The sequence below is a fragment of the Mixia osmundae genome, assembly GCF_000708205.1.
Source record: "Mixia osmundae IAM 14324 unplaced genomic scaffold scaffold_7, whole genome shotgun sequence".
In the NCBI taxonomy this organism is placed as follows: Eukaryota; Fungi; Basidiomycota; class Mixiomycetes; order Mixiales; family Mixiaceae; genus Mixia; species Mixia osmundae.
Window position 1 is genome coordinate 301,744 of NW_014575557.1, and position 20,489 is coordinate 322,232.

The 20,489-nt window shown below is 55.3% G+C and overlaps 10 protein-coding genes across 10 annotated transcripts; 7 read left to right on the forward strand and 3 right to left on the reverse strand.

Annotated features, from left to right (window-relative positions):
- Positions 1-97: 97 nt before the first annotated feature.
- On the forward strand, positions 98-750 carry L969DRAFT_50877 (uncharacterized protein; the record flags this gene model as incomplete). The annotated part of the gene is made up of 3 exons (XM_014711441.1): positions 98-432; positions 490-613; positions 661-750. 3 exons carry the CDS (start codon positions 98-100, stop codon positions 748-750), a joined length of 549 nt encoding a protein of 182 aa, XP_014566927.1.
- Positions 526-3,453, reverse strand: L969DRAFT_76405 (uncharacterized protein). Its single transcript, XM_014711442.1, is given in 7 exon segments — positions 526-1,151; positions 1,202-1,541; positions 1,591-1,672; positions 1,720-1,853; positions 1,870-2,025; positions 2,085-2,139; positions 2,194-3,453. 7 exon segments carry the CDS (start codon positions 3,112-3,114, stop codon positions 812-814), a joined length of 2,028 nt encoding a protein of 675 aa, XP_014566928.1. The 5' UTR covers positions 3,115-3,453; the 3' UTR covers positions 526-811.
- On the forward strand, positions 3,184-3,848 carry L969DRAFT_104227 (uncharacterized protein; the record flags this gene model as incomplete). Its single annotated transcript, XM_014711443.1, has 3 exons — positions 3,184-3,514; positions 3,575-3,640; positions 3,712-3,848. The coding sequence occupies exons 1-3, from the start codon at positions 3,226-3,228 to the stop codon at positions 3,846-3,848; spliced, it is 492 nt and encodes a 163-aa protein (XP_014566929.1). The 5' UTR covers positions 3,184-3,225.
- A 17-nt stretch (positions 3,849-3,865) lies between these two features.
- Positions 3,866-4,606, reverse strand: L969DRAFT_76407 (uncharacterized protein; the record flags this gene model as incomplete). The annotated part of the gene is made up of 5 exons (XM_014711444.1): positions 4,545-4,606; positions 4,398-4,483; positions 4,261-4,342; positions 4,129-4,203; positions 3,866-4,078 (listed from the first exon to the last, which is right to left on the reverse strand). The coding sequence occupies exons 1-5, from the start codon at positions 4,590-4,592 to the stop codon at positions 3,866-3,868; spliced, it is 504 nt and encodes a 167-aa protein (XP_014566930.1). The 5' UTR covers positions 4,593-4,606.
- Positions 4,607-4,673: 67 nt separating this feature from the next.
- On the forward strand, positions 4,674-5,034 carry L969DRAFT_50818 (uncharacterized protein; the record flags this gene model as incomplete). The annotated part of the gene is made up of 2 exons (XM_014711445.1): positions 4,674-4,696; positions 4,767-5,034. The coding sequence occupies 2 exons, from the start codon at positions 4,674-4,676 to the stop codon at positions 5,032-5,034; spliced, it is 291 nt and encodes a 96-aa protein (XP_014566931.1).
- Positions 5,035-5,224: 190 nt separating this feature from the next.
- Positions 5,225-13,719, forward strand: L969DRAFT_95435 (uncharacterized protein; the record flags this gene model as incomplete). Its single annotated transcript, XM_014711446.1, has 17 exons — positions 5,225-5,604; positions 5,663-6,281; positions 6,338-6,873; positions 6,927-10,120; positions 10,177-10,877; positions 10,942-11,123; positions 11,351-11,467; positions 11,514-11,605; positions 11,667-11,787; positions 11,844-11,959; positions 12,012-12,134; positions 12,189-12,311; positions 12,368-12,619; positions 12,677-13,051; positions 13,114-13,236; positions 13,290-13,433; positions 13,490-13,719. The coding sequence occupies 17 exons, from the start codon at positions 5,225-5,227 to the stop codon at positions 13,717-13,719; spliced, it is 7,428 nt and encodes a 2,475-aa protein (XP_014566932.1).
- Positions 13,720-13,948: 229 nt separating this feature from the next.
- Positions 13,949-15,349, forward strand: L969DRAFT_626535 (uncharacterized protein; the record flags this gene model as incomplete). Its single annotated transcript, XM_014711447.1, has 5 exons — positions 13,949-14,016; positions 14,073-14,092; positions 14,150-14,239; positions 14,296-14,442; positions 14,499-15,349. 5 exons carry the CDS (start codon positions 13,949-13,951, stop codon positions 14,963-14,965), a joined length of 792 nt encoding a protein of 263 aa, XP_014566933.1. The 3' UTR covers positions 14,966-15,349.
- On the reverse strand, positions 15,002-17,159 carry L969DRAFT_18362 (uncharacterized protein; the record flags this gene model as incomplete). Its single annotated transcript, XM_014711274.1, has 9 exons — positions 15,002-15,055; positions 15,103-15,256; positions 15,316-15,517; positions 15,572-15,828; positions 15,880-16,079; positions 16,145-16,430; positions 16,677-16,752; positions 16,804-16,813; positions 16,872-17,159. The coding sequence occupies 9 exons, from the start codon at positions 17,157-17,159 to the stop codon at positions 15,002-15,004; spliced, it is 1,527 nt and encodes a 508-aa protein (XP_014566760.1).
- On the forward strand, positions 17,157-19,777 carry L969DRAFT_88785 (uncharacterized protein). The gene is made up of 10 exons (XM_014711448.1): positions 17,157-17,192; positions 17,261-17,375; positions 17,436-17,598; positions 17,655-17,799; positions 17,857-17,983; positions 18,035-18,093; positions 18,149-18,363; positions 18,424-18,947; positions 18,999-19,103; positions 19,164-19,777. The coding sequence occupies exons 2-10, from the start codon at positions 17,318-17,320 to the stop codon at positions 19,715-19,717; spliced, it is 1,950 nt and encodes a 649-aa protein (XP_014566934.1). The 5' UTR covers positions 17,157-17,192; positions 17,261-17,317; the 3' UTR covers positions 19,718-19,777.
- A 96-nt stretch (positions 19,778-19,873) lies between these two features.
- Positions 19,874-20,257, forward strand: L969DRAFT_24831 (uncharacterized protein; the record flags this gene model as incomplete). Its single annotated transcript, XM_014711296.1, has 2 exons — positions 19,874-19,948; positions 19,995-20,257. The coding sequence occupies 2 exons, from the start codon at positions 19,874-19,876 to the stop codon at positions 20,172-20,174; spliced, it is 255 nt and encodes an 84-aa protein (XP_014566782.1). The 3' UTR covers positions 20,175-20,257.
- Positions 20,258-20,489: the final 232 nt, after the last annotated feature.

Genomic DNA, 20,489 nt, shown 5'->3' on the forward strand with positions numbered 1-20,489 from the left:
CGCCGACTCGCTTCTCGCCTGTCGCAGCCGCGGTGCTCTACAGTCGACATGAGCAGGCGTTTCGTCTGGCTCGATTGAGCCCCCGTCACAGTCCTGGATGGCATTGGCCGTGCCGGTGCATTTTCAAGAGGTGCACACGGACTTGTACAGATCAAGCGCCATCTTGCCCGCTCATCTCAACTTCATCCGCACACTCAAGCTAAAGACACTCGTCATCTTATCCCCCGAACAAACCTCGAAGCCCTTGTGCACCTTTTGCGAGCAAGAGCAAGTGGAGATTGTTTCGTTGGGCCTGCAGAGTATCCTGCCTGGACTTGGCGGTGTTACGCTTGGACAGACGGCGAGCTGGCGACCGTTTAGCGATGAATTGATGAAGGATGCTATTGAGCTTGCGCTCGATAGGGACCGGTATCCGATCATGTTGATGGACTCGTTCGTTTTGCCGACTCTAGCACGTCTCGCGCGCGCTGAAGCCCGGCAGGCGTACAGATCTGGCATACACGTGACGGGCGTCATGTTTGCCATCTTGCGTAAGCTGGAGCATTGGTCCTTCTCTGCGGCCATAGCAGAGTATATCTCCTTTGCAGCTTCGAAAGCCCGTTTTCAAGCAGAGGTATGTTCTCGGAAACGATTGATCGACATCGCTCAAGGGAGGAGCAGCAATACGTCGAGCTGTTCGATACGTCACTGATCGCGATACCTCAAAACCCACCACAGTGGTATGCGGACATGGAGGACTCGCTCACATGATGAGACGTGCGACAATCTATCGAGGTTGCAAGTACAACATCTTTGCGATAGCCGGGGGGTATTAGTCCAACGTATGCAAGCCAGATCTACGTCGACGGGCCTCTTCGAATCCGCCCACGGTCAAACCCGTTATCCAATCTCGGTAGAGAACCCAGCTTGCTCGCAGATCGGCCAGCGTCTCTGCAAACAGTAGACCGCGGTGCCAGAGCTGGAAGCCAAACCAAGAAGAGACGGATCGTCGGATGAGCGAGAGGGAAAGACCGGTCGAGACTCGTTCTTCCGATAGTTGACGTTGATCGTCTTGCCATACTGCTCTCGTGCAGAACTCTGCCACGATGAGCCAGATGCGATAGGGAGGATGAGTTGGCTTCAATGCAGTATCGAGCGATCTTGTCAGATCACTGTGCTTCGTGATCAGCATGAGTCGAATTGAGAATCGATGGGCACTGACTTGAGTTTGAGAACCATAAGTAGACGCCGAGGAACCCGTCTGAGCAGGTCAAAGATACTCGTGAGCAGACCTTCTTCGACTACTGCAACTCTGATGCGATGTGCTTCTTCTGGCGTCTGGTTGGCCAGATCCATCATACTCCCTCCTCCTGCTTTGCCCAACGATGCTCTCCCGGTGATGGCGGATTCAAAGATGGGGTAAAGGTCGTCATCGATATTGCCCACGAGTTTGGCGTACTTTCTCCGATCTGCTTCTGTCTTTGCCGAGGGACGAGCGATGAGCGATAGCCAGAGTCTGGCGTAATTCGTTCTGAGCGCTCTGTCGACATCGAAGTAGAGACCTGCAGAGTCTTGAGACGATGCGTGTTGCGCAAGGCAAGAAGAACATACCATGATCAAGCAGGACGATTTCAAAGTTGTAAGGGCTTCGTGAGTGAGGCTGGGCAGGTCGGATGAGGAGATTACCACCGTGCTGCTCGACTGTGAGCTCGGTCGTTATGGGAGAAACGAGAGACGGACAGGATCACCGTGGAAGAAGCCGTTGATGTAGAGCATCTGAGAGAAGATCCTGCTGAGTTCTTGCGAGACGCGATTGCGATCGATGTTGTGATCGTGGAGATACTTGAGATCGTCTACTCTGCCGCCTTGTATATCTGCACGTCACAGGACCGATTCGTGAGCAGGGAGCGCTCAGGGAGTGAATGAGCTTGCACTCCATGACCATGACACGGCGCTCTGACCAGAGAACTTCGGGGATGACGAGAGAGGTCGTTTTGAGATCTTGGAAATCTCTCGTTGCTCTTCGTGCGTTTGCCGCTTCATGACCTATTAGCATGAGGTGGATTCAGCTCGAAGCGTTTGCAATGCCGAGCCAGACCACTGACGGAAGTCCATCTCGAGCGGAAGGTTCTCTTCCATTTCTTCGCCTAGCCATGTGAACTGCTCGACGGTCTTGGATCATGGCTTGACACCCAACACGCTGGCTGGACAAACCTCGAAATCAGGAAAGAAGGATTTGACCACGCGGAGCATGAATGTCGTCGTCTTCATGTCGACATAGGCAAAATCCTCGAGATCGGGATGCATGAGTTTGATGGCCACCCTCTTGCCCGATCTCTTATCTGTGCCCACATGGACTTGAGCCAGCGATGCCACGCCGATAGGATCCGGATCGAAATCTGTGAATTGGTCTTGGAGTGTGACGCCCAGATCTGTGAGAAAGAGTTGTTCTATATCCCTCACCGGTGTAGGATTGCACTGATCTTGCAGGGGCACCATCGTCGAACTCCAGGCGGTGGGTATGAGTTGGACAGACGAGAGATGTTGACCCAATTTGATATAGATGCCACCGTTGGTCTTGAGGACTTCGAGTATCCTCTCGGCGCATTTCTTATGGCAGGCTTCGTAAGCCTGATGGCGCTCTTCCTTGTCGGTGAAGGTGCGTCGGAAGAGGAGCTTGTAGTCGACAATACAGTGTCCTACTGCTATTCCAACGAGAGTGCATCGTCCTATTGCCAGCGTGAACAATCGGAAAGGTCGAACAGTCTCATAGGCAACAAAGCCAACGCTCAAGACGATAGCCACCGTCAGACCGAGCCGTCTCCACTGTCTCTTTCGTCGAGATCGTTTCTTCCTCTCTGCTTGCGATTCTGTTGTACCGACAGGCGCTTGCTCGGCCAGAGGCGTGACGCTGTCCGTCGCAAGAGCAACAGACCATCGTGTGGAAGTATTCAGTCGGGCTACGGATGGCGGTACGGCTGTGCGGGTGGAAGGACGAGAGGACGAGTGCAAAGACCGTTGTCGGCTGTACGTGTCGCTGTCGAACCGAGGAGCGGCGCAGGCCCACTGGTTGATAGCGTGCGGTGGTCTGAAGCGTACGACATGGCCCGATAGCGCTCTTGTGGCCAGCTGCATCCGCCCTCAGGCCAGGCCAAGCACGTCGTCAATCGACCGAATCAGCCGAGTCGCGTGTCGTTTGCTCAGCAGAAAGGCGCAGAGGGCAGGCCAGCCAGGCAGCAAGGGGGCATGTCGCTCGTGGGCGAAGATGGCTACCTGAATGCGGACAGGCTCAGAGCCTACTTAGCGACTCATCAGCCCGCTTCGACGGTTCGTCATCATCGAGCACAGTCTGATCTCTCCTCCTCATCCTCCCAATCCGATTCGGTCACTTCGAGTGAGACGAGGCGATGGCTACAGGAGGATCTGGAGAGGGAAGAAGCAAAGGAAGAGCTATGGCGCCAGGCTCAGCTAGTGATCAATATCGTCATCCTGCCTTGGTATGGCAAGTATAGAGGCAGGAAATTCGCTTATTGGGGTCAGTCGAACCAGACCTTTCCGCTCCGAGCCGAGCTGACGCCGTGACTTGACTCGACAGCGTACGATCGATATCTGCACCTCGGTCTGGGCTGGTCCTTCTTCGGTCTGGCTGACGGACTCGGTGGTCTGTTCGCCTTTCTACGACGCGCATGATCCTTGCCGATGAGGGGGGCGGAACAAGACAACAGGGCACAGCAAGCCCAGTCACAGCGAGCTCGCTCGTACGGCCGTCTGAGCCGCGTACTATAGTCGGAGCCGACTCTGACTGCGCAAGGCTAAGCGATAGAGACCACCCCTCATGTCAGGATCAGTGGTGTAGGAGCACAAGATGATGATGTTGTTGTTGTTGTCAATGATGCAGTGAACAACGTGCGTGACTAGCTTCTAAGCTATACTGGTCGGCTTCCTTTTTGTGCTCTTCTTGACCGTGTTCAGCTTGACTTGACTTTGCCTTGCATTGCTCAGATGGCAGTCGAATCAGCGTTGGCTGCAGCTTCCAGGCTGGCAGTGAACTTGCTCGCGCTCTGATTCTGGGATGGTCCGTCTGCGTTCTGTCCACAGCCTTTCGACGGTCAGTGGTCCAGCAGAGACTGATTCGATCAAGCGGCGCACCAGTACGTCCACTTGGTCTGCAGGACCTGAATCCTCGCGTGTGTCCGGATGAGCATCGGCATCATCTGCATGGCTCTGTGCAGACCGTATTGCGCATCAGTGCACGTGCAGCATGCGTCAATTGGGACGTACGAATCCACCCGTGCTGGCTTTAGTTCGCTCGTGCGATGCGTCACTCGTCGAGTAGACGGGATCCTTGGGCAATCCCGACGGACTGTGGCACAAGAAGTGATCAGCCTCAAGACAGGCCGGTCAAGCTAGGGGTTCACTCTGTGATCTCGCCCTGAGGTTCAGAGGTCGTGAAGCCGACGACGGGCTCGCCGTCGATCTTGCCTGCATCTTCACCTGCATTCGCCTATGTGAGGCGGATGTCATCATCAGCAAGGGTTCCAAGCATGGAAGGCAACACGACGCACGCCTTGCGAGGGTACGTCTCGGCCTCCTTGAGCACTATCGAGCGACATTGTATCTAGCCTGAACGTCCAATCTGACCTGGTGGACGATGGCGGAGCACGCGTCATCAGGATTCGCGTGAGAGTTTCATGATGACCACCCTCATGTCAGAGCAGTGCGTCTGGTTCGCGAACCGAGGGCGAGGACGAGTCAGCTTAGCCGCAAAGCCGTCAGCGAGCCGTCAGGGAGTCGTACAGAGGAGAGCAGGATTCCGATCTCACTGGGCAGTGCGAGCGGTCTTTCAGCGGCGATACGAGAGAGGGCAGTCATCCTGTCAGCTCGGTCGACGAGAACCTTTTGATCAAGATCTGGAGCGGTTCCTGGCTTTTCTTGCTGGACACTCGCTCACGATCGCACACACTCTTTTATCTTTTCCCCCCTCCAAACGCACGCAAAGGCTGCTGCACTAGACCGGAGGCACCGTGTCCAGACATCTACACACGCTCTGCTTGATCACACGAGAGAGCATACGGATCGTCTCCCTCAAGGCCAAGAGGCGCACTTGACTAGCAAGGCAGATCTCCTCAAACCCAAAAAGGCTTTTCTATTGTAGCGATCTTGTCCCCGTGCCACTGCTGCTGTTGAGAGAACCTAGACGGATGCGAGCATAGACACACTCGGGCATCTCAGCATTTCTTTCAAGATGCAGAATGCATTCACGTACTCGCAGGCTCCGATCCGTCGAGTACGACAGATCCAGTTTGGCATCCTGTCACCCGAGGAGACGCGTGCTCTCTCTGTTGCAAAGATCGACTCTCCCGAGATCTATCAGGATGTCGGCCTCGGCGCGGGCAGCTCTGTTGGCGGTCGACCCAAGGCGGGCGGACTGGCAGATCCCAGGATGGGTACCATCGATCGCAACTTCAAATGTCAGACCTGCGGAGAGGGGATGGCAGAATGTCCCGGCCATTTCGGTCATATCGAGCTCGGCCGGCCAGTCTATCATGTCGGCTTCATGACGAAAGTCAAGAAGATCCTCGAATGCGTCTGCGTCCAGTGTGGCACGCTCAAATCTGATCTATCGTGAGTCTTGCCCAGCTTTTGATCGTTGCTCTAGATGCTGATGCGTTGACTTCCAAAGTGAGCTACCCCTCGCGGATGCGGTCAGACATACCCAAAACCCAAAGAGACGACTCAAGCTGGTCCACGAGGTCGCAGCCAAAAAGCGTCAATGCTCGCGTGACGCGCCAGATATCCAGATCATCAAGGACGATGATCTCACTGGACTCGAACGCAGAGACGAAGGACGCGCCTCCCGGCTCGCTCAAGAATACTATGCTGGTCGACATGGCGGTTGCGGATCGATCCAACCTGTCATCCGCAAGGAGGGCCTCAAGCTCTTTCTCGTGTACGACAAGTCGACGACAGACGACGACGGTGGCAAGGACAAGTCTCAGGAGAAAGTCCCACTTTCTGCTCGGCGGTGTCTCGAGATCCTGCGCAGCATCCCAGAGAGAGATCTCGACTTCATGGGGTTGAGCAAGGACGAGGCCAGGCCGGAATATATGATCTTGCAGATCCTACCCGTGCCGCCACCGCCCGTCAGACCTTCAGTCTCTGTCGATGGCGGCGCGATGCGCAGCGAAGACGATCTGACTTATAAGCTTATCGAAATCCTGCGGACCAATCAGCAACTCGTCAAGCTAGAGGCCGAAGGTGCAGGCGCTCATATTCTTGACGAATTTGAGCAATTGCTACAGGCACGTCCTCGGGACTCCCCTGCTGTGTCTTGCTAACCGATAGGGGGGACATGTAGTGGCATATCGCGACCTATATGGATAACGATCTGCCCGGTCAACCCCAAGCGATGCAAAAATCGGGTCGTGCAGTCAAGTCCATCCGAGCCCGACTAAAGGGCAAAGAAGGACGACTGAGAGGCAACTTGATGGGAAAACGAGTCGATTTCTCTGCTCGAACGGTCATCACTGGCGATCCCAACTTAGAACTAGACGAAGTCGGCGTGCCCGAATCGATTGCGAAAAATCTGACCTATCCTGAGCGGGTGACGCCTTACAACATCACGGCTCTACAGGCTTTGGTTGCCAAAGGTCCAGACGAGCTGCCCGGTGCGAGATACGTCGTCAAAGATTCGGGAGACCGAATCGATCTGCGGTATTTGCCTTCGGGCACGAGTATCGATCTGGCCTATGGCTGGATCGTGGAGAGGCATCTGCGGAATGGCGATTATGTTCTGTTCAATCGGCAACCGTCCTTGCACAAGATGTCCATGATGGCTCATCGTGTCAAACTGCTGCCTTACTCGACCTTTCGACTCAATCTCTCTGTTACCCCGTTTGTCACCTTCTAGTCGCCGCGACTAACGAGCTGATTGGTCTGATGAACAGACCCTACAATGCTGATTTTGATGGCGACGAAATGAATATGCATGTGCCTCAGAGCGAGGAAACTCGCGCAGAGCTACAGCAGATCGCATGGGTTCCCCGTCAGATCGTCTCGCCCCAAGCGAACAAGCCCGTCATGGGCATCGTGCAAGATACACTTTGCGGTATTCGCAAGTTCACCTTGCGAGACTGCTTCATGGATCGCGACTTTGTTCAGAATATCATGCTCTGGGTGCCGGAATGGGACGGCTTGCTCCCGCCGCCTGCAATTGTCAAGCCGAAACCAATGTGGACGGGCAAGCAGATCCTGTCGATGTGCATCCCTCGAGGTGTCAATCTGTTCATCGACAACGAAGCGCATTCTTCCCTGCCCGATGACGATTCTGGCGTCCTCGTAGACGATGGCGAGATTTATTATGGTGTGATCAATAAGAAGACTGTGGGTGCACAGAGAGAGTCGCTCGTCGATCTCATCTTCAGAGAAAAGGGTCCAGAGATCTGTCGACTGTTCTTCACGGGCGTTCAAAAGGTCGTCAATTTCTGGCTCTTGCACAATGGCTTCAGTATCGGTATTGGCGATACGGTAGCAGACAGGGATACGATGAGAACCATTACTGACTACATCCAGACTGCAAAGGACGAAGTGGCCGTCTTCATCTCCAAAGCGCAGCAAGATTTGATCGAGCCCGAGCCGGGTATGACGATCCGCGAGACTTTCGAATCGAAAGTCACCGGCTCGCTCAACAGAGCTCGTGATACTGCCGGTCAATCTGCCGAAAGAAGCTTGGCTGCGAGCAACAACGTCAAACAGATGGTCGTTGCCGGTTCAAAGGGATCCTTTATCAATATCTCTCAAATGTCAGCTTGTGTTGGTCAGCAGATCGTAGAAGGCAAACGGATCCCCTTTGGTTTCCGATACCGTTCCCTGCCGCACTTCACCAAAGACGATCACACACCCGAAGCACGAGGATTCGTGGAGAACTCTTACTTGCGAGGTCTGACCCCGCAAGAGTTCTTCTTCCACGCCATGGCTGGTCGTGAAGGTCTCATCGATACTGCTGTCAAGACTGCAGAGACGGGTTACATCCAACGTCGTCTTGTCAAAGCGCTAGAAGATGTCATGGTCAATTATGACGGCACAGTACGCAATTCGCTCGGCGATATCGTACAGTTTGTCTACGGCGAAGACGGCATGGACGGTGCCTCTGTCGAACGTCAGGTCATCGAGCCCATCAGGCAGTCTGATGTCGGCTTCGAGCGCATGTACCGTGTTGATATTACCGATCCGGCTTGGTCATTCAAGCCTGGTACGCTACAAGCGGGCCTACTGGAAGCGGATGCGAATTTGCAAGACTTGCTCGATGAAGAATATGCTCAGCTGCAGGAAGACAGAGCACTGCTCCGGCAATTCATCTTCCACAATAGCACTGCTCAGTGGCCTTTGCCGGTCAAGCTCTTCCGTATCATCCAGAACGCTCAACAGATCTTCAACATCAACGATCGAGAGCCTAGTGATCTCAGGCCAGCTTACATCATCGAAGCAATTCGTGATCTATCCGAAAAGCTAGTCATCGTTCGAGGCTCTGATAACCTGACCCTCGAAGCCCAAAACAACGCTGTCTTGCTGTTCCGCATTTTGCTGCGCTGCGAGATGGCGACAAAGCGGGTACTGCACGAGCATCATCTCAGTCGAGAAGCATTCGATTGGGTCGTTGGCGAAATTGAAGCGCGCTTTAATGCTTCTGTCGTGCATCCTGGCGAGATGTGCGGCACGCTCGCTGCACAGTCAATCGGGGAGCCTGCCACGCAGATGACGCTCAACACTTTCCATTATGCCGGTGTCTCGAGTAAGAACGTCACCCTCGGTGTACCACGTCTGAAAGAGATCATCAACATTGCTGATAATATCAAGACGCCTTCATTGACTGTCTATCTTCAGCCGGGATATGCAAGAGATCAGCAACGGGCAAAGAGCGTATCCAATCAGCTTGGCCATGTCACACTGCGTACTATCACTGCTTCTGCAGAGATCTTTTACGATCCCGAACCGAGCCGGACGGTCATCGAGGACGACAACGACTTTGTCGAGGCTTTCTTTGCTATTCCAGATCAGGAAGTCGAAGAGAACCTCCATCGTCAGTCCCCTTGGCTGCTTCGTTATGAGCTTGATCGTGCAAAGGTTCTCGATAAGGGTCTGACTATGGCTGGCATTGCGAGCAAGATCTCGGCGGTGTTCCAAAGCGATCTCTTCGTCATCTGGTCCGAAGACACAGCTGAGAAGCTGGTCATCCGGTGCCGGACGCTACAGTCAGAAGAAAAGGATGACGATGATGATGCGGACGAGCAAGATGAAGTCGCTTTCCTCAAGCGTATCGAAACTCACATGCTCGATGATGTCGAGCTGGGCGGTATCAAAGGCATTCAGCGAGTTTACATGGTGGACCAGAAGAAGCAGGTGATCACGCCTGCTGGCACGTGGGGCAGCGAACAAGAATGGACGCTCGAAACGGATGGACTCAACCTGCGCCAAGTCTTGACTATTGACGGCGTCGATGCACGACGGACATACTCGAACAGCATCGTTGAAGTCTACAATGTGCTCGGCATCGAAGCTGCTCGTGCTGCTCTCCTTCGCGAGCTTCGATTAGTCATCGAATTTGACGGCTCTTACGTCAACTATCGCCATCTGTCGCTGCTCTGCGACCTCATGACCAATCGTGGAAGGTTGATGGCGATTACGAGGCATGGCATCAATCGCGCAGATACCGGCGCGCTCATGCGGTGCTCTTTCGAAGAGACTGTCGAGATCCTCATGGAAGCTGCGTCAGTAGCCGAGAAAGATTACTGCACTGGCGTCGCGGAGAATGTGCTGCTTGGCCAGCTGGCGCCCATGGGCACAGGCGCATTCGACACCATGCTCGATCTTGAAGCGCTCAAGAGAGTGGTCGTCGATCATAGATTGCCAGCGATGAATATGATGGACGAAATGTTCATGCACAAGACCGGTCGCACGCCTCTGCAAGGTCAGGGCCACAGCACTCCTTATATGGACGTGGGCGACGGCAGGACGCCAATGGTCGACATGTCCTTCGACGGCTTGTCTGGCGCTGGTCAATTCTCACCCGTCAATACCGGCGAGGTCATGCTCGATGGTTCCATGACGGCATATGGTTTTGGTAGCGGGCAAACCTCGCCGTGTAAGTATTGTGCTCGATGCGAGCGCAGCGCCTTCGTGCTGACCTTTTCCTTGCAGACTCGATCGGTGGTCCTGGAGATCTCAACACCAGTCCGCAAGGAGCATACTCCCCAACATCTCCTGGATACTCCCCCGCGAGTCCTTCATATGTGCCGACGTCGCCGAATGCGATGGGCGCGACTTCGCCGATGTTCAGGACATCGCCGACCTCGCCTTGGGTCAACGGAGCGTTGGGCAATACCTCGCCTGCATATTCGCCCACATCACCCAATCACTACTCGCCAGCGTCGCCGAACTTCTCACCTGCTTCGCCGCGTTTCTCGCCGTCATCGCCCAGGTTTTCGCCTGCATCACCGAACTTCTCGCCTGCTTCGCCCAATTATGCGCCGAACGGTCAGCGGAGAGCATCACCGACCTCACCGCAGTTCTCACCAGCCGGTCACCGCTCGCCTACAGGACAACGGTACAGTCCGACGAGCCCGAGCTATTCGCCCACTTCGCCCGCCTTTTCGCCGACTTCGCCGAACGGGCTATATTCGCCCGCAGCGTCGAGCAGAGGCTCGCGGAAAGGGTCCGGAGCATCAGCTGCAGCGTCTGCGTCTGCGCGAAAGTATTCGCCTACCTCGCCGTCCTACTCGCCGACATCGCCTGCTTACTCGCCCACATCTCCCAATGCGATGAGCATGGCCAGCAAGATCTCGCCAACGTCTCCCACGTCGCCCAGAGGACCGCAGCAGTATTCGCCCGGGAGTCCAGCGGTGAGTGAAGCCTCTGTGCTTTCTTTTTTGTTATTTGCTAACGCGGGCGTTCTCGTCTCTCAAGATGAGTTCGCCGACATCACCGATGCACTCTCCTTCGAGTCCGAGGTTCAGCCCATCTGCAGGCGCGGATCGGTACGCTCCTGCAGGCGCAGGTCGATATTCTCCTCAGAGCGGATCGCCGGCGGAGCCACATTCGTCTGGTCAGAAGAGGACAGCTTACTCTGCTTCGCCTTCTTGGCAGCAGTAGCGATCCGATCCGTAGGCAGTCTGAGAGTGGCATGTTGCATTGGGTACATTGCATCTTTTGCATCTATCTGAGTCGAGAGGTCGAACGGGCTGAGCGCTGATCCCGCGCGAGCCACAAATTGACGCGCGAGCGCGACCAGCAGCGGCTCGTGATTGCTAGCGCTCAAAGGCCAACTGGTCAAGTCACGCAAGTGTCTGATACGGCCGAGAGGACACCGATCCAGGCAGTGGCTCCCGTGCACTGACCAGTGCGAGACTTGTCAGACATCTGAGCGACGGCGACCTTGCAATCTAGCTCGAAAGATGGGCGTCGTTGCTAGCTGTTGCGGCTGCGGAGGCGAGTCGATCAAGCGCTTTCGACTGTGTCTCAGCTGATGCTGATGCGAGCCTCGCAGGTGGAGGCAGAGGAGCAGGATACGAGCCGTTGCTGCTCGAGAACGAGAGGGAAGCCGTCGCCGATTTGCTCCAATACTTAGAAAGTGCGTCGTCGGCTCATCATCCTCGCTCGTGCTCAGTCTGACCCACTGCGCTGCGCTTCAGATCGAGCAGAGACGAACTTCTTCACCGGTGATCCTCTCAGATCTCTGGCAACGCTCTCCTTCTCCGAAAATGTGGACCTCCAACGAAGTGCCGCCTTGGCTTTCGCAGAGATCACAGAGAAGTGAGAGCTCATTGCACACGTCTTCGCAGCGTTTGGCTCACGATTGACGCTGGCAGGGATGTACGAGAGGTGTCGAGAGATACGCTCGAGCCTATCATGTTCCTGCTCCAGTCGCACGATGTCGAAGTCCAACGAGCCGCGAGCGCTGCCCTTGGCAATCTCGCAGTCAACAGTGCGTCTTCCATATCTGAACCTACCTGTGTACAGACTGATCGACCGTACAGCTGACAACAAGATCCTCATCGTCAAGCTGGGCGGCTTGGAGCCGCTGATCCGTCAAATGCTCAGCCCGAACGTCGAGGTCCAATGCAACGCTGTCGGCTGCATCACCAATCTCGCTACTCATGGTATGGATCTTCTTCGCAAGGGATCGCACGGCTTGCTAAACAGATCCATGACAGACGAGAACAAGACAAAGATTGCAAAGAGCGGCGCCCTTGTGCCTCTTACGCGCCTCGCCCGAAGCAAAGACATGCGTGTTCAGCGCAATGCCACTGGTGCACTCCTCAACATGACCCACAGCGGTATGACTATTGGGGGTTTGCCCTCTGCTTAGAGCTCACAGCCTTGTCTTGGACAGATGAGAACCGACAGCAACTGGTCAATGCGGGCGCCATCCCTGTCCTCGTCTCACTGCTGTCTAGCCCCGATACGGACGTTCAGTACTACTGCACGACTGCGCTTAGCAACATCGCCGTGGACGGCGTCAATCGACGCAAGCTCGCCCAGTCTGAACCCAAACTCGTTCACAACCTGATCGGACTCATGGACTCACCGAGCCTCAAAGTCCAATGCCAAGCCGCTCTCGCGCTCAGGAATCTGGCTAGTGACGGTACGTATTAGCAGACATCAGCGCAAGCGCTGTGACTGACGTCTGACTGCATAACAGAGAAGTACCAGATCGACATTGTCAAGAATCGCGGTCTAGATGCGCTTCTGAGACTCCTCAATTCGTCTTTCCTACCGCTCATTCTATCGGCAGCAGCCTGCGTCCGCAACGTGTCTATCCATCCTGCCAACGAGTCGCCCATCATCGAAGCTGGCTTCCTCCATCCACTCATCCACTTACTCGCATACGATGAGAATGAGGAGATCGCTTCTCACGCTATCTCCACGCTACGCAATCTGGCGGCGAGCAGTGAGAAGAACAAGCTCGCAATCGTCGAAGCAGGAGCTGTGGAACGAATCAAGGAGCTCGTTCTCAATGTTCCGCTGAGCGTTCAGAGCGAAATGACCGCTTGCGCTGCCGTTCTCGGTCTCAGCGGCAAGTCGTACACCGCTGTCAGAGAGCCTTGTGGCATGCTGACAGAAGATGTTCTTCTGCAGATGATATCAAGGGTCAATTGCTGGACATGGGCATCTGCGAAGTTCTGATACCGCTCACGGCTTCGCCCAGCGTGGAAGTGCAAGGCAACAGCGCAGCAGCTATCGGCAATCTGTCATCAAAAGGTATAGGGCCTTCAATCTATCGAGCACTGTGTGTCCTGATGCAGTACATGCAGCGGATGACTATGCTGCTTTTAATGCTGTCTGGACCGAACCAGAAGGTGGTCTGCACGGCTATCTCGTCCGATTCCTCGACAGCCGAGATACGACTTTCCAACACATTGCAGTGTGGACCGTCGTCCAGCTCCTCGAATCAGGAGGTACCACATCTTGTGCTCCGCGCAGAGCGTTTGCTGACTGTCATGCTGCGCTGCAGATGCCACACTCGAGCATTCCATCAAATCTTCATCTCAACTCATGGCGCTCATCCAAGGTCTTTCCACATCAGCATCAGCAGCACCTTCATCCGCCGGCGGCGAGCCCAAGCCTTCCGATTCTGTCTCTCAGACGGGCGGAAGTGGCGACGAGGACGAAGAGGGAGGCGAGGGAGAGATTGCTGCTCTGGCGAGAAGGATCATCGATCTGCTCGATTCGCCTCAGGCTTGATCCAAGCGCTTCTCTCCTTCTCTACGCCCCTCCCCCGAGACAGCCCCGTGACATCAGTTCTTACACTATTGTACTACATCTGAAAAAAGTGTCTCACCCTCCTTTGCCTTTGAGGCCAAGTCAGCCTGCCAGTGGAGCTGTGTGCAGTAAAGCTAAAGGCAAGGCAAACGACGCGACTTTTCTTGGTCTCCTCGTCTCTGCCTTCGAGCTTCACGAGCCTCTGCCCAAGATGAGGCAGAAGAGGAACAAAGCCAATCGCAAAGTCATGGCGCTGTATGCCTCTTCTTTTGGGTTCAGGTGGATCACGAACTTTCAACTCGTCTGTCCGAGCTGAAGACATCTGTGATCCGCAGGGAACCCTACCAAGTTTTAGGTCCGTCCCACGCCTGTGCAGCCAGCTAGCGACCGCTGAAAGGCTGTGGATGGACAGTGGACAGCGATTTTTGTATTGCGCTCGCTGCGCAGAAAGACGATGCCGTCGCTCGGTTCGAAGCAGTCGTCCAAGGAAACGTCAAGCCAAGTACGAGCGTCTTTCTGTGCGCTAGTGGTAGCACTCAATTTGAGCGCGGTTCACAGTGATGACCCAGTGCTGCATACAACATCTGTACGACTTGGGGCCGAAAGATCAGCCTGCTGTTGAGCTGGCACGTACTTTTGAGCGACGCAAGTGCAACCACTGGGAGAAGAAAGCAAAGTCTACAGAGTGCATCTCAGGTATCGTTGGTAGGCCTCATCGGTGCATCGACAAAGCATCTATGTGCTGATCGGTGCTCGACCAGGCGACGACAATCGGTACCGATACATTGTGGCGACCAATTCTGCCAAATTGAGAGCAAAGATGAGATTGGTTCCTGGCACACCGCTCATCTTTATGAATCGATCTGTCATGGTACTCGAGTCGCCCAGTGATCAGACCATGCGAGCAAGAGCAGCCAGAGAGCAGGAGAAACTCTATGCGCCTCTTGCCGAACTTCACTCAAACGCCCACGAAGAGGAAGCAAAAGAGGTCGGAGAGAAAGAGAGTGGGACGAATGTGGATGGGCAAGTGAAAGCTACACGGTCGACTGCCGCTATCGGACGCAATACGGTAGAGCAAAAGATGGAGAAGAGGAAGAAGAAAGGACCCAAGGGGCCGAACCCACTCAGCGTGAAGAAGAAGAAACCGGCTGCCGCTGCTGCTGCTCAGAAAGCGAGGTCTAGCAGTCAGAAGAGAGCAACACCCGCTGTCAGACAAGCGCCTGCATGATTGTCTGCATTGACAAGCCTCGCCAGCATTTGACGATCAGATACTGTCGAGATACGGCGCGAGGGTTGCCAGAGCGATTGGCAAGGCTTCCTGCTTTCCGCTGTCAGCCTGGTCGTATACAGAGACTGGGGACGAACTTCCGAACGGATTGTTCGACTGCCTTGGTGCGGACAGAGGTTGATCCAGTGGTCAAAGAGATCGAGCGCAGTCTCTGCTGTCAAGCCAGTATCCTCATCCGCCCCGATCGTGAGCTCTAGACCAGCAAGACCGCCCAGGACGATCAAGACGTGTCTGACACCACATTAAACCAGCGCTCAGAAGCGGGTATCAACAGCCAAGTCAAGGCGTACTTTGGATGAGGAGGAAAGCTGTCGAGAGCGGATTGGAGTGGTTGGCCTCGTTCGGATGTACCGATGACGAGATCGTATTCTTCGTTCGGCTGACCGTGTGCGGGATCGAGAAAGATGCGAGAGATCTGTGAGACGTGTCTGACTCTGTAGCCCCAGCTTATGCCCAGTAGCTCTCTCGGTAGCAGAGGCGAGACGAGCGACCCTGTTCTCGTTGGTCAGAGAGGGGCATGTAGCGATGGAGAGGCAGTAGATGTACATTCTGCATTGGTGTAATGAGCAGTGACACGAGTGCCTCGTTCGGGCAGGGCAGACGACTTTGTTCTGGCGCGAACAGGGTCGCGCAGACCAATATCTATCTGAACAGAGCGACCATCGTCATCGTGGGAGAGTACGACGGCTTCTCTGAAGGGTGACGGGTCGTCTCGTCTGAGATGGTGCGGCATATCGAGGGGTGGCAATATACCGGCTTGCCTCAATGCGGAATGCATGGGTATCAGTGCTTTCCTCAGGTACCTTGTGTATTTACACTCAGCACGGCATGACGAGATGGAGACAGAGACAGACTGGGGTGTTTCCAGATAGGTGAGGATCTTGACGAGCATCTCGTCTGCTTGAGCAGTAGACTGACTCTCCTCCTCTGCCGTCTGCCTGTACTTCCCCCTCATCCTCTTTTGCTCGTGTCCATTCTCGGACGATGGAGAGAAAGTAGGCTCATGGAAGACGATGATCTCGTCCACATTGAAGATAGCACACGATCTTGCAATCTACTCGCCCATCTTCAAGCTCAGCCTTTTACAGTCCTACTCTAGATTGCAAGAGGGGCAATGACCTGGCCTGCAAGGATGGTGCGTAGTTCGGGCGTTTGGGCGTTGAGGAGGATGGAGCCGGGCAGGGCAATGCTGAGTGTAAAGTTCCTTGATCTCTCGCGAGCACGAGCACGAGCAGACGGTTTGTGGGGCTTGTAAGTCTCCTGGAAGACTCTGTTGCTCGCAGAAGCAGCCTCATTCGGAGCTGTATCAATCGGCTGATGCACTTGAGCGGGAGGCAGAGGTGAGGACGGGCCCGCTTGAGGATTGGGAGAGCCGGTCGTCGCTTGACCTATCACGCTCGATTTGCTGTGTTTCTGTGAACGCGGATGGCAATGGACATCTGAGAACGGTAGGGTGAAGTGCAGTGCGCTGACCCTCTTGCGTGGTCGTCTGGTCTTCAGAGGCTGCTCGGCCATGGCTCGGTTCACCCTCGTCCGCGTTTGTGTGTGGCTCAAATTGACGCGACTGGAGCAGTCTGGGTGACCTGGCAAGCTCAATGGATACAACAAGACGTGGTCTACAGGGGATCATCATACTCCCGATACTGCTGACGATGGGGTCTCTGTCTCTCTCGATGGTGACGCAATGTCTGTTCGCATGCCGCCAATGTTGAACTGACCAGGTTTGGCTGCAAAGACTGCATCAGCTCTTTCCTCATCTGTGCACTCATCAGACTCACTCAGACCAGACTGCATACACGAGTAGGGTCAGCTCTGTGCCGAGTATGGCCGTGAGCTTGGGACGTACGAGCAGGAGCAGCTTTGCAACGGTCTTTGAAGGTTGTGCGCCCACAGAGATCCACCAGCTTGCTCGCTGAGCGTTCAACTCGAGCTTCTTCTCCCACACGCCGTCTTCTGCTTTCCTCCGATCGAGTAGTGAAGTGGGGCGGGGGTAGGTGAGTACGGGTAGGGGATCATAAGTGCCAATCTGTTCGATCGGCTGAGCGTTCCTCGCTTTGCGTGCCTGGATGGCGACGATGCTGTACGTCGGCTTGCCCCGAACGCCGTGCCTGGCCAAGCGTAACCTGATGACCATCTCTTGCGCTGCTACGCTTGCTCTGTCGCAGTGGTGAGTGAGCGAGAGGTGATGGCGCTGACGGTGACGCTGACGTTGATCGTCGCCCGTGACGCGCTCAGGAGGAGCTCGGCGTCAGCTGCCTGTCGGACGGCTCGAGCTTGGGACGGGGGCCAAGGATGGCATGGCTCTTTGCATCGACGAGCAAAGGCTCACCCACGTTTGACGAGCTACTAGGTCAGCATCTGCGTGCCATAGGCATCCTGCTCAGACCTGATCCAACGCATGCTGTGACAGACAAGTGCACCTCTGACACCCTCCCCACGCCGTCGACGAACACAGACAGCATCATTCCCGATCCAGACGCACTCGTCCTCTCCGATCTCATCAGGTCTGCGCAAGTCACTCCGCCCATCGCCGTCAAGGGCTTCAAACGCCGCCTAGCTCATCACAACCCAAAGCTCGTTCCCTCCCTCGTTCCCGTCCTCGCACAGTCAGACTGACGGAAAGGTGCAGTGTGCAACTCTACACGTTGCTCACGCTGGACATATGTATCAAGAACGGTGGCGATGCCTTCCTGAGGGAAGTCTCCGGTGCGAGCTCGTCCAACGCTTCAGGCTCGAAAGACCTCGTGGACGATCTCGCCGAACTCGCTCACTCGGTACGCCATTCGCTGCTACTTGTGCTTGATAAGAGCATTCTTGACATGGACTCACAGGCACACGATAGCAATGTCAGGTCGACCGTATTGCGATTGGTCCAAAATTGGGCGACCGCTTTCCAGTCCAAACCCGCGCTGGCCTACTCGAAGCTCTCACTCGTCTACACGCGTCTCAGGCAATCGGGCGAGTTGGCAGCATGTCTTGCCGACAAGGAGCTGATACCCGTCCCAGCAGGCTTACCGTTCCCCAAGATTGATCCATCTGCCACGGCTGCCATGATCGACAGTATGGCCGTACGCGTCTTTTCTGTCATCATCACTCCCTCTTGCTCAGTTTGGAGCTGTGCAGGCACCGGAGTGGGCAGATGCGACGCTCTGCTCGAGATGCAGAGACGCCTTCTCGATCACGAACCGCAAACATCACTGCAGGAATTGCGGTCAGATCTTCGACCAAAAGTGTTCTTCCAAGACTTTGCCCTTGCCCCAGTATGGCATCACCGAGGAAGTGAGAGTATGCGATGGATGTCATAAGAAATTGACTGCTCCTGCTGGCTCGACACGAAGGTGAGCTCTGTCCGGCGATGCATGTAGCGTCTTGCTCACTGCCAAGAACAAACTCAACAGAGCGTCATCTGCCAGCCTCTCATCGAGCAGAGCGGACAACAATGCCGATCTGAGGAGAGCGTCCTCTGCTCACGTCTCCTCTCGGAAATCGCGCGAAGATGCAGAGTTGCAGCTCGCTCTACGACTCTCTCTTGCAGAAGCCAACCCGGGTACTTCAAAGGGAGACGAGACGCCGAGGGCGAGCGTGCGTACCGCTGCACAAGCTGCAAAGGACATGGAAGCCGAAGACCCGGATCTTGCCGCTGCTATTGCTGCATCTCTGCGCGATCTGCCGCCTTCTGCTCCTGCTCCCTCCCAGCCGGCTCATACTCATCAGGGCTACTCGGTCAGACCGAGCGTACCTACTTTGCCGTCTGTCGAACTCGAGACGGCTCAGCTCAATGATCTGCTGACGTTCTCCAATGCGGTCGAGCAAGCTCAGAGGACAAGGCAACCACCTCAGACTCTGCTGCCCCAGGCAGAAAGGTCTCGGCAATCCGGCCGAGTGCTCATCGGTCATCTCGACAGTGCCGATCGTAGGATAGGTGCCACTCGCTTCTTCTGCGCGATGAAACAATGCTGAGCAGGAAGTGCAGGCTATCTGAATGAGATGAACGCAAAGCTTGTGCAGGCCATCAGGCTCTACGATCATCAGCTCGAACAACGGCTCTCGAGTAACAAGACGAACGGCTATGTACCCAGTGCGTTCGGCCCATCTACGATGTGCTCCCCCGCTCATCATGAACATCGCACTCGCACAGATGATGGTTACAGACAGTCCGCGACGGCGTACTACAGCAGTGCACCGCCCGCTTCGGAGCCTCCACGGCAGTATGCGTCTCCACCGCCTACCCGGCCGACGCAAGAGAGCTACGGCTACGATCCCCAACATTACGCTCAGTACTCACAAGAACCGCCCCAGCAGCCGCTTTCACAGCCTACTGCACCTGTGCAACAGATCTCTGCACAGAATGGGTACGCTCATGCGCAACCGGATATGACACCTAGTGCTCCTTCTGCACCTTACGCCCCCACGACGCCGCATTCCTACTCTGACGCCCTGCCGAATCAGCAGACGATTGCATCATCTCCTCGAAACATGCCCGATCAGAAAGACCACCAACATCACGCTCAGCAACAGCAGCAACAGAGGTATGCATCCCGACAAACGAGCTACCATGCTCCTCCTCCTCCTCAGGCAGTATTCGATCTACCGAGCGTACCGCCGACTACGATGATGCCCTCTGCACCCACAACGCAATTCGAAGACCATGCGAGGGAACAGCCTCAGGAAGCTTTGCTCATCGATCTGTAGAAATTTGACGGAAACGCTACGTGTTGTTTGTGTCTGTGCAGAGTCTCCTACGCGCGACCTCTCCTGCTCGGACGGGCGGGATGCCACTGAGATCGCGTTGCAAGAGCTTCAGCGTTGCTGCTATATAACCTAGTGTGACTGAGCCAGTAAGCACAGATGCGCTTCTTGTTCACTGTCGCTGTTGGCTTGTGTCTTGCCGCCACGGCTTTGGCCGCCGCTGTCGATACGAGCGTGAGTCGTGATCATATTGCTTTATTCACGGCTGACGCGATAGTAGAACGAGACGAATGACATTCTAGCGGCAAGTGCTACTGATTCAGATGCCGCTGGGTTCGTTGGTACGAGAGACCGGACGCTGAAGGAGCAGAAGGCGAAGAAACACAAGCACGAGAAGTCAAAGTGGAAGAAAGAAGACAGTGATGATCGCACGAGGGTCATACAGCGCGTGCCGCTGTGACAGGCCGTCTCGTCGAGTGCAGGTGGAATCTTTGATAACAAGGCATTGGGATGTGAATGTACCGTGAGAGATTTGACGAGGAGGCGTTCCAGTTGAAGCTGATTTGCGCGCGAGGCAAAGCGGCCGAGGAGGATCTCTGGCGTGCGTTTATATTTCGACTGACAAGACCGATTGACATCCTTAATAAAGTCTCTGTCAACCGCAAACCGGACGACCGTTGGCGGGTGTCGACCCTCTGTCGCTGACCTTGACGGTCTCACCGAGGCAACGAGCATCACACCGGCTCGGCCTCGTATACACGCACTAGGCAGGTCA

What these genes read in the sequence shown, in the direction of transcription:
- L969DRAFT_76405 (XM_014711442.1), bottom strand. Translation starts at nt 3,114, where the DNA reads ATGCAGCTGGCCACAAGAGCGCTATCGGGCCATGTCGTACGCTTCAGA. An exon ending in TCCGCTCGAGATGGACTTCC is followed by an intron (nt 2,026 to 2,084) that starts GTCAGTGGTCTG and finishes TCATGCTAATAG; the next exon opens with GTCATGAAGCGGCAAACGCA. An exon ending in CTTATGGTTCTCAAACTCAA is followed by an intron (nt 1,152 to 1,201) that starts GTCAGTGCCCAT and finishes CACGAAGCACAG; the next exon opens with TGATCTGACAAGATCGCTCG.
- L969DRAFT_88785 (XM_014711448.1), top strand. Translation starts at nt 17,318, where the DNA reads ATGGCATGGCTCTTTGCATCGACGAGCAAAGGCTCACCCACGTTTGAC. An exon ending in CACGTTTGACGAGCTACTAG is followed by an intron (nt 17,376 to 17,435) that starts GTCAGCATCTGC and finishes ATGCTGTGACAG; the next exon opens with ACAAGTGCACCTCTGACACC. An exon ending in CAGTGCCGATCGTAGGATAG is followed by an intron (nt 18,948 to 18,998) that starts GTGCCACTCGCT and finishes CAGGAAGTGCAG; the next exon opens with GCTATCTGAATGAGATGAAC.